Raw genomic sequence first — 10,569 nt, forward strand, 5'->3', positions numbered from 1 at the left:
GGGAGGAAAGAACAAACGAATATAAAGTGAGAACTAAACTGTCAAAAGGGGTAGAGTAAAGCAGTGTGTAGATAGTTTTCCTTGAGGAGGAGGGCAACTTAGGAAGGTGGAGGAATCAGGATTTCATTTCCTTATTCATAAAGTCTTTATTATGATACTATCTAAGCAAGACTTACCCAATTACAAATTACTGTAATTGGTCATGAATGTGCAAAATAAAATGCTTTCTTTAGATTCATCCTAAAAGATAGATTAGATTAGACGGTTCAGAGATATATTAAAGTATATAATATGTCTTTGCATTCGACCATCAAATCAAATCATGTCCTGCCACGCGTTGCGATGGGCCCCCCCGGAGCTGACGTGGCAAGAGCTGGACACTGTCCGAACTCAGCCCATCAGAGGAGTCTTGGTTTTCCTTAGCGGAAACAACCTTTTTTTCTGGTTCTGTCAAATGAAAGAAGCATGAAACGATTCATTCACCTGGCCCTTACAAATTCCCTCCTCCTGCACTCGGTAGGCTTCGTCCAGTTGATGACCAAAGTCAATGAACCATTTTGAGCGCTTCATCATCATCATCATCATACAGCGAGAGAGTAAAGAGAGAAGAGAGAGAATTATCGACGACCATTGACCGTCATTTGACTTGCTTTCACTGTTTCTGCCTTCTCCAAGAAGTTCGTGCCTGTGTATTTTCGTTAAAAAGATCTGATTTTTAGCGTTCAATCCGGCTTCATTGTCTTCGTCTCGACAATTACTCTGAAAAAGTCCCATCCTGACGCCTTCTCTTTGTCTGATCAAAGGTGGGTTTTCGTTATTTTCTTGTTATGTCCATCAAAGTTTGGTTTTTGATACGGATTTCGTAGGTTTAATTTGCCTTTCAACGTAGTAACATGCAGTTCTGGTTGATTGTTTGTACTTTGCCTTTTGATCATACTGAACAACATAGTAGCTGGAGGCAAATCTGTGCCTCGTGGGGAACAGATTATAACTTTGATGGGTTTAAAGGGTCCTTGTTGGAGCGTGGACTTACAGTGATTCTGGGCTTTCTTTGGGTCAAAAGAGCACTTGGTTAGTAAATACATAACCCCCATTCGAATGCTCTGAAGGTCTAATCCAAATGGTTTTCATTTTGGTGTTCAAATTATGGTTTGGTACTGTGCAGCGTGAACATGGCACTAGATAAGGCGCATGCGTGCTGGCATAAAAGATTCATTTAGTTGATCTTGCTCATTAAGTAAACGCTTAGTTATCGTCAATTAGTTGTGTTTCTGTATTCATTAGCATCTGCATTTATGAACTGATCACATTGGATATGTTTCTATCTGTCATAATAGTAGTTTCTGAAGCTCGAAATCGTGGGCATACCTGTTTAATCATTATATCTGTCCGGGGTTATATATAAAATTTAATTTTGAATGGACAAAACCGGGTAGCTGGAACTGCCTTGCTTCGTAAAATGCTCGCTTACCATTCTTGGCATGTGATCAGGATCTCCTGCAGGGTCAAAAGTTTGGTCGTCGATGGGAACTATCAGAGAGAATTACCAGTGTGCAAGTGATTATGAGCCAGATGAAGAGGGACCGGTACTTATATCAGTTCCATTTCCTTTAATTGATGAGAAGCCTCAACATGTTCTCGTAGGAGAAACTTCCAAGTGTCCGATTACCATGGAGAATACCAGTAGTGACGAGGTGGAACTCTGGGGGATCAGGATTTTCTCGTCGAATCCTACAGACTCGTTTACGTTGTCTCTCGTGGAACCGCCGTCTCTCAATTCAGACGACACATATGTTCGAGCGTTTCGTCAAAGTTCTGAATTGGAGGATAGAGTTTTGCAGCCACATCAGACTCTAACAATTTGGTTATCCTGCAAGCCGAAAGATATGGGCTTGCAGCAAGCCATCGTCCATTTTGACGTGGAGGATGCTAGGATTGAACGCGTAGTCTTTCTATTGGCTGAGGATAAGATCTCTCAGTCTCTGGCTCCAAACAGGTCATACTCAAGAGTTCCGAGAAGGAAACAGTTCAACATGGAAAACTGTGAGTTTGCGGTTCCATCGCGTCCTGCCAGGGAAAAAACCCAAAGATCTAGGTCTCGTGTGCTTCCGGAGTACCCCATCCCGAAGAAGTTCAGGGAGTTATATATGAATAACCAGGTCCCCGATGTTCTTGATGAAGGTTTGACAACTGAGAACTACTCAGCTTACTTCAATGCATTGGTTATCATTGAAGAGCTATACTCAGAGGTAACAATGATACTTAAGAAGCGTTGAACAAGTATTCTTTATTCTCGCGATCTAAATCATGATAGCACTCCTATTTTTTTCATCTCAGAAAGAAATGAGGCGCCATAACATGGAGTGTGTCCAAATGACAAGGAAGGGCGCTCGTCTTCTATCTTTGGTGGTTCCTGGGCTTGCTGAGAAGAGGCCTTCACTTTTACAAGGTGATGTTGTCTTGGTGAAGCTTGCTTATGAAGTCGCGCCTAATACTATTCCCTATAAGGTTCGTTGATCATCTTGTATAGTATCTTTCAAACCATCTATGCATTAAAATTTTTTGCATTTTTCATTTATAATGCATACTGTGTACTTTTGCCGGAGGATGAAAGTTCACCTCACAAGGGATAAGAGAAAGTAGAGGTGTGATCACAAATAATTACCCTGTGTGGGAGCTCTGAATTTTTCCCCTGCTCAGGAAAGAGAAAATAGATACTCTTATCTTCTTTTATCTCCTTGAAGGTTTTTCTTTAAAAGCTGTCAAAGTATAAAACCTAATTAGCTGTTAATTTTACAAGTTCCCGAGATAGTCGATGCTCTTGTCCTTTTATTGCTATGTTTTTAGTTGATATTACTCTCCTTGACGGATACCTCGGTGTCCAGTGACTTGCTTGTTCATTGAAAATTACTGATTGATGGAGCACTGTTCAGGGCCACATTCAACGCGTCCAAGCTGATGAAGTGCTTTTAAGATTTGCGGATGAATTTCATGATCGTCATCTTAACAAAAACTCTTACAGTGTTCAATTCGCTTGTAATCGGGTAAACATGAGGCGGTTGTATCAAGCCATCGAAGCTGCGGAGCGTTTAGGCAATGAAATTCTGTTTCCAACAGTTTCAACTGGCAGAAGGTCGATCGAAGAGGCACCCTTTGTGCCTTTTACTTCTAATTTGAACGAGGAGCAAATGCGTTGCATTCAGATGATTCTTGGTTGCAAAGGTGCTCCTCCCTATGTGATTTTCGGGCCTCCAGGAACCGGTAAAACAATGACCTTGGTCGAAGCGATTTTGCAGGTATACAAAACGCGGAGAAGTTCAAGGGTTCTTATTTGTGCTGCTTCCAACAGCGCTGCAGATCACATACTGGAAAAACTAATCACAAATGAGGTTGCCCAAGTCAAAGAGAGTGAGATCTTCAGGCTGAATGCTACCAGTCGTCCTTATCACGATCTTCAGGCAGATCATATCCGCTATTGCTATTTTGTGGAGTCTGTCTTCAGATGTCCTCCTCTCGAGGCTTTAATGCGCTATAGGATCATCATATCTACTTATACGAGCTCATCCCTTCTTCACACAGAAGGCGTAGAATCTTATCACTTTTCCCATATTTTTCTGGATGAGGCCGGGCAAGCTTCAGAGCCTGAATGCATGGTTCCCGTTGCCAACCTTTGTCGGAAGGAAACGGTGGTTGTACTTGCTGGAGACCCGAAGCAACTAGGCCCCGTTATACATTCCAAAGATGCCGAGGCTCGAGGACTGGGAAAATCTTTCGTAGAGAGGCTCTTTGAACACGAATTCTACCTGAATGAGGACATAGGATTTGTGACAAAACTGGTGAGAAACTACCGGAGCCACCCTGCCATTTTAGATCTTCCATCAAAGCTCTTCTATGAAGGGCAATTATTAGCATGTAAGGACAACTCCTCTTCTGTGATCCCGTCTTCCGATCTGCTTCCAAACAAGGAGTTCCCCGTTCTGTTTGTTGGCATACAAGGCTGTGATGAGAGAGAGGGTAATAACCCATCATGGTTCAATCGAATCGAAGCAAGTAAAGTCGTCGACTTCATCCAAAAGTTGACAGACAGTTCGAGTATGAGCGAAGCCGACATTGGGGTAATAACACCATATCAGCAGCAAGTGGTGAAAATAAAAAAGGTGCTCGAAACATATGATATGTCGGGTGTCAAGGTGGGGAGTGTTGAACAGTTTCAGGGTCAAGAGAGAGAGGTCATCATAGTTTCCACCGTCCGATCGACATTGAAGCATACTGAGTTTGACAGAGCTCATTGTCTCGGATTCTTGAGCAACCCAAGGAGATTCAATGTTGCAGTAACCCGCGCTCGGTCTCTGCTTGTCATCATCGGGAACCCTCACATTGTTAGCAAGGTAACTGCACCCGACCCATTTCGAGATGTTTGAAGGTTATGCATTGTGTATTGCTTGTACTGACAACTAATTACCGCAACAAGGGTGGACATCGTGCAATGTTCGTGACTGACCATGATTCTTTGCTTTATCCAGGACCCTCATTGGGAAAAGCTTTTGCAGTATTGCGTTGACAATAATTCCTACCAAGGCTGTCCTCTCCCCGAAGGAGCGGATGACGACGATGACGACGACGATGAGTCTTTCATTGGAGAGAAACCTAAAGACTAATGTTGAATAACTCTCATATTTCAGGACCAGTAGAGATCTCTTGGGTAATTCCTGGAGGCTACTCATATCAACTGATGAAGCTGAACTTTTGAGATGTCTGGAGCTGATTGTTCTGCATTTTGCTTGTACCCTGTTAAATATATCTTTCCATATACTTCTGATTGGTTAAACAAGTTCATCTTTTGCGTTGTTACTACCAATTTGGCCCCAGACCATGCTTCCATATGAGGTTGATAAGTTCAACAATGTCGACTTCCAGTAATTTCAATTCGATCTAGTTTCCGCACTTAGCGGTTGAAGGTCATGCCTGTCCTCTGATGCTGTTGTTATTTCTGATCCGACTCCTAGAATTTCTGCACATGTGATTGCATTATTCGACACAGTTAAGGTTAGCAAACTTTCATGGGAAATGTCATGACACGATGAAAAGATTGTGTTCTTTTTGGTAATCGTCAGCTCTTGCATACGTGATTGTTGCATGTCACCGTTTCTCTTCCGAACGCCTCCTGTTGCATGTTTGCATGCCGTCCTTTAAGTCCACCTCAAAGCCTCGCCGAGTCCCCAAAAGATAATAGAAAAACGAATCAAACTCCTGATAAATTATCCTAGTCCCCCTCGAGTCCTCTGATCAGCGACTACCCACCTCCGAAATGAGCCAAGAACAGCCGCGCAGGAGGGCTCAACGGCTGCGCTCAACGGCAACAAGAGCCGGTCAAATACAGCGACGTGTTCGCCTCCGTCGAGGGCGAGCTTGCAGACAAGCCGGTGGCACCGAAGGACGCCGCCCTGATGCAGGCGGTGGAGAACCTCACGCTCGGCCAGGTCCATAAGGGCACGGCCGCATGGGCGATGCGGTCGGTGGCCACGCGGAACGAGGATGCTGGCGTGGTCGGGCATAACAGCATGAACGAGATGGTGGCGGAGCAGGGAGTGAACGTCGCCGCATCGGATCTTCCGGGTCGGCGCGTCATCAGCGAGTCCATTGGGGGACAGGTATGGTTTCAAACTTTCAAGTGAACAGTCCGAGTAGTTTTATTCTAACATAGTCGTTGAAACGTTTTGATTCTGTAGTGTATGACAAGTTCGTAATAGAAGTTCAACACACGAAATAAACTGTGAGATGTCAGGATTGTCATTGACGCGATTGAGATCATCTAGGAAGCTTTGCTGAATAATCGAAGTGCCTTACGGTTTTATGACCCGTCGTTCATTCGTTTGTTGCGGCTGCCTAACGCAGGTCCTAGGTCAATACTCGCAGCGGGCTCCCCTGGTTTCTGGGCCCCTTGTGCCTGAAAACAAAAACAAACCGACTGGCGACGGTGTCGGCACCAGCGGTGGTCCAATCACGATTGGAGAAGCCCTGGAAGCCGCCGTTCTGACAGTCGAAGACAAGCCTGTGGAGCGGAGTGATGCAGCCACTATACAAGCTGCAGAAGTGAGAGCGACGGGCCGCACAACCATTGCTCCCGGGGGGTCGCAGCTGCCGCTCAGTCGGCCGTGACTCTCAATGCAAGGACGACCCGGGCTGAGGAGAAGACGAAATTGGCTGATGTTTTATAGGTAATCGATTCGACGTTACTCTCGTAGTTTTCAGCATTTGGTTAGAAATTGGCATTCTGGCAGAGGCAAATTTTCCTAGTAACGTAGTGACTTATGGTAACGAAATGCCGACCGTTCTATGCAGGGTGCTCCATCGAAATTGCCTTTGGATAAGCCGGCGATGCGTGCAGATGTGGAAGGGGTCACGGCTGCTGAGATGAGGAATGACCGATTCCTGACCACACATCCCACAGGGGTTGCCGCAACAGTGGCGGCGGCGGCCCGACTCAACATTTCCGACAAAAACCGGAATGGGAAAGATAAAGTCCCCGGCATATAAGTTCACGAATCTCCTATCCGATATACAGTTAAGATCTACCGGCATGGATGTCCAAAATGTAGAAGACAACAGTTTAGTTTTTTCCCTGAAACTGCCTGAACTGGCAAACTATGTACCGAGTGTTTCCTTTTGCATTAGAACTGGCTCATGCTTTTCATACAGGTCGTCTAACTTTACGAAAACATGTGGTGCACCGTTCCATCAATGGATCATTGATGAATCTGTAATGTTACATTACATCGATGGAAAATGTTCATCTTCTCCTTCTGTTCCTCGACCGCTTATATCAAGTATCATCAACAAATGTTAGCTTCATCCCTGAACTGCCACTGAGAAGGGGGAGAAGACTTTGAGAGCGAATCAGTGAAAATGAATGAGAGGGAGAGAGCTTCTCGTTCGTATGTTATGTAATCAAAACAAGATACAAAATTTCCGGTTTGTGCCGATAGAATCTCTGACGAAATTTCGGTTTGTGCCAGTAGAATCTCCGACGATGGTAAGAAAATATCAACTCTCAAGGATCATTTTTGAACTTGGTAAGAAGAGAAGTAGCAACAATTACACCATACATACTCGCAGAACCTTAGACAAGTTTTGGCCTTGCTACTTTTTAGCCCTACTTTTTCTTGAACCAACCACCGTCCATCCATCTGCATCAACCGTCTGGGGTGGCCGCCCCTCGTCTCCGGCTTTGTTGACTGGAGTTGGGCTCGACTGAGATTTTGGTGCGTCCACCATCATGTATGGCGAATCGTCCATGGCCATGTCTTCGGTATCGCTGTCATCTTCCTCTTCTTCTTCTCCTTCAACAACCTATGTAGACATGAAGTCGCGTCAAGGAGGATTTGTGACAGAGAATCATATACAACTCTGGCAGGTTCGACATATACAGTGGTCTCCAATGCGAGATAAATGTCTCCGTCAATATGAAGATGCACTTCACAGAGAATCATATACAATTCACAGTGTGATCATGCAGATAATGTTTCCTAGAATGTAATAAGACATCCCCTGGTTGAGTGCATTCCTAGGGAATAACCTGCACATGATACGACAAGTTTCGTGTATAGCCCTGAGAGAAGCATCGGCAACCCTCATTATGAATGAGAATATCGGTTACATAGTCTTCAAATGCCAAACCTTCAACGAGCACTTCAACTTGAAGATACCCCAAATTACATATCATGCTAAAAAGACCAAAGTGTATGGAATGGTGATACAAGAAGACATTTCCCTAGTCAAGATCTCAAAACAAAGAAAACGGAATCCTAGCATCAACAATAGAGAAGGGGGGAAAAACCGAAATGTAGGGGACGCCACCCCATAGAATCTTAGCATCACAATAATACATAAACGGCCCTACTGCAGCTCCTCCTCACTCTCTCCTTTAATATGCTCCCAACTAGAAAATTAAAGACAAGCAAGCAGAAACCAAATCAAGTTCCATCTAGGACGTCTCAAGTCTCGACCAAGACAGGATTGTACATGGCTCAACAAGTGCATGTTAGCACACTCGGCAAACATTCAATGTCGACCACAGCTATAGAGAGAGCAAGCATGAAGTGAATGGAAAAAGTTCGGCTCAGAACAAGCATGAAGTACGAAGCTATACGCAATCTCCTTGCAAAAGATGCATAAGAGAGAGCAAACAATATCACAAAATATTCATCTTATTTAGTTCATCCTCTTCCCGGTCCGACCACATGAAGCTGTTTTCTTAATTCTTTGTCCCAAAGAGTTTGTGAATATATACGTGCCTCGCTGAATTTAAGGCATGAGCTACATTACTTCGCTCCGCCGCCGAGGCACTTTACAATTGAGAATAACACAGTCTAATCACTTCCTCTTCGGAGGTACTATCGACATCGATAACCCAGTTTCTTCAACCATTTTCCAACCAATGCAATACCCCCCATCATCAAGCAATCGCCGATCACCTCAAAACGAGAAAACCAACAAAGAGCCTAGGGTACCCAGGCAAAGCTTCACAAAAGAATTACCTGCTTGACATGCGCAGGCGCGACTCTCTTCAAAGAAGCCTCCCTCAGTTTCTCAACAGCTGCAAAGTTCCCTTCCAGGCATTCCTCGTGCAAGATCATCAATTTCTCAGCCACCTGCAGCGCACAACCGTGTTCCATCAGCCAAACCAACATCGGACGCGAGGTCCGCCCCGCCGCGCGACCAAACCGCACCGGCCGACCGACCGGCCGACGCACCCCGCAGCCGATCGGGCGGGGGGAGAAGGAGGAAAGGCGCGTACCTCCTCGACGCTGCCGTCTTCGGCCACGGTGTTCAGAGAAATCATGGCCTCGTACAGGAGATCCTCCAAATCGTCGATGTAAAGCGGCTCTGATCGGATTCAAAAAGGGAACAGAAGCAAAGATTAAAAGCTATCCCCCCCCGATTCACCACGAAGAACAACGATCCCAGCAAGCAAGCACTCGAGCTCAGCGCTCACCGAAAACGGGAAGCCCCACGTGTGTACCTTTGGACTGGGTGTACCAGGCGAAGATGTCGTGGGCGAGCTCGTCGGCCCTCTGCCGGGAGCCGCGGCCGCCCCACTCGTTGTCCACCGCCATCTGGAGGGCCGACCACCGGGCGAGCGTCAGCGTCACGCCTTCCCTGAAGACCGGCGCCGCCTGCTCCGGCAGCTGCCTCGGCGGCTCCATCTCTCTCCCTCTCTCTCTCTTTCTCTCTCGCGGCCGCTGGGGAGAAGGGCCCGAGGGTTTTAGATTGAGAGCGGCGAGCGCGGCGCGAGGAAGAAGACGGAGTTTCGGAGAGCCGAGCCGAGCCTAGCCGATCGGTGGGCGCCATCAGTTTTTAAGGATGGCGCTATTTTCACACCTTTATGGCTAAATCCACTCGATTTTCGTAAAAATGTTAATATCACAAAAAATCTAAAACTGATATATTTATGATAAATTTATTGTAAATTAATTTTTTGATCACGAAAAATCACAAACTGATACATCTGTAATAATTTTACCCTTCATTAGTTTCCGTTAAATTTTACTGTCAAATTTTTGAGTTGGAAGACACGTGACAGTTGAAGAATGTACCAGTTTAGGATGCAAGTGTACAATTTTGTGGTTTTTGGTGATATTAATTCAATTTAAATGAGAGAAAATTTGTCACAAATGTACCAGTTTGAAGGTTTTTGGTGGTCAAAAAAATAGTTTAGAGTAAATCTGTTATATATGTACCAATTTTAGATTTTTTATTGTCAAAAAATTAGTTGGTTGTAAATTTGTTACGGCCGTACCAGTTTAGGATTTTTCATGGTATTAACCTTTCATAAAAAGACAAAATTATTCTCAATTATTAAATTGCAATTTAAAATGGTGATTCCAAATTTATTTCCTTTTCTTCTTTTTTTAGTTTTTCTTAGTTAAAAATTCTCCATGTATAATTTTTGTTTATTGCAGATTTCCCATGTATATTAAAGGCATTAGTATTTTTTTAATTGTCTTACTTTCATAAAAGTTCGTTTCGTCGAAAAGATAAATTTTCAAGAAAGCTAATTCTTTTCCACGTCATCGAGCAAATTTTTGGATAAATTATCATGTAAAAAAACAAATTTTCTATCTGCACGTATGGATTTTTCTGACATGAAAAACCTATTTATGTCTTTTTTTTTCCTAATATATACTGAACAGTAGAATCGTCCTTGTCCTCAAATTTGAGGTTTCCCTCTTTGGGAAATTAGATGGTCGATAGATCTGCTTCATTGCTCAAGGCTGTGCATACCTACTTTAGGTTTGAGCGGGTTTGAGAGAAATGGCGATTAGAATTTAACACGGCATGATTATTAAAGTAGATATCAGAAATTCCGGGAAAATTTGTAAAAAATAAAAATCCTAAACTTATTACGCTTTTGTCAATTCAGTAGTAAATTTATCAATTTTGCCAATTGATTCATAAACCTTTTGATGTTTTGCCAATTGAGTCAATTCGGCCAATTTGAACCGAAAAATAGCTGATGTAGACGCCGGCAAAGATGAGTTTCATGTATATAGAAAGGATCTATATTCA

At 44.0% G+C, this 10,569-nt stretch overlaps 2 protein-coding genes and 1 pseudogene across 7 annotated transcripts; 2 read left to right on the plus strand and 1 right to left on the minus strand.

The window, feature by feature from the left end:
• Positions 1–440: 440 nt before the first annotated feature.
• LOC115685913 (probable RNA helicase SDE3) lies at positions 441–4,962 on the plus strand. Of its 6 annotated transcripts, none has more exons than XM_056312203.1 (6): positions 441–803; positions 890–1,071; positions 1,492–2,249; positions 2,338–2,508; positions 2,934–4,388; positions 4,524–4,962. In XM_056312203.1, the coding sequence occupies exons 2-6, from the start codon at positions 894–896 to the stop codon at positions 4,656–4,658; spliced, it is 2,697 nt and encodes an 898-aa protein (XP_056168178.1). In that variant the 5' UTR covers positions 441–803; positions 890–893; the 3' UTR covers positions 4,659–4,962. The 6 variants fall into 6 exon arrangements, with proteins under 6 accessions (XP_056168178.1, XP_056168179.1, XP_056168180.1 ...); XM_056312204.1 differs by having other exon boundaries at positions 1,504–2,249; XM_056312205.1 differs by having other exon boundaries at positions 950–1,071.
• Positions 4,963–5,104: 142 nt separating this feature from the next.
• Positions 5,105–6,805, plus strand: LOC115685925 (late embryogenesis abundant protein D-34-like; annotated as a pseudogene).
• Positions 6,806–7,047: 242 nt separating this feature from the next.
• LOC115685926 (uncharacterized) lies at positions 7,048–9,351 on the minus strand. Its single transcript, XM_030611081.2, is given in 5 exon segments — positions 7,048–7,350; positions 8,538–8,651; positions 8,798–8,886; positions 9,023–9,299; positions 9,301–9,351. Coding segments are annotated over 5 exon segments (741 nt in total). The 3' UTR covers positions 7,048–7,140.
• Positions 9,352–10,569: the final 1,218 nt, after the last annotated feature.

The sequence above is a fragment of the Syzygium oleosum genome, unplaced genomic scaffold (assembly GCF_021117445.2).
Source record: "Syzygium oleosum isolate NSW1041296 unplaced genomic scaffold, Sole_v2.1 Sole_v2.06, whole genome shotgun sequence".
Classification (NCBI taxonomy): Eukaryota; Viridiplantae; Streptophyta; class Magnoliopsida; order Myrtales; family Myrtaceae; genus Syzygium; species Syzygium oleosum.

What these genes read in the sequence shown, in the direction of transcription:
- LOC115685913 (XM_056312203.1), top strand. Translation starts at nt 894, where the DNA reads ATGCAGTTCTGGTTGATTGTTTGTACTTTGCCTTTTGATCATACTGAA. An exon ending in TTGGGTCAAAAGAGCACTTG is followed by an intron (nt 1,072 to 1,491) that starts GTTAGTAAATAC and finishes GCATGTGATCAG; the next exon opens with GATCTCCTGCAGGGTCAAAA. An exon ending in ACCCTCACATTGTTAGCAAG is followed by an intron (nt 4,389 to 4,523) that starts GTAACTGCACCC and finishes TGCTTTATCCAG; the next exon opens with GACCCTCATTGGGAAAAGCT.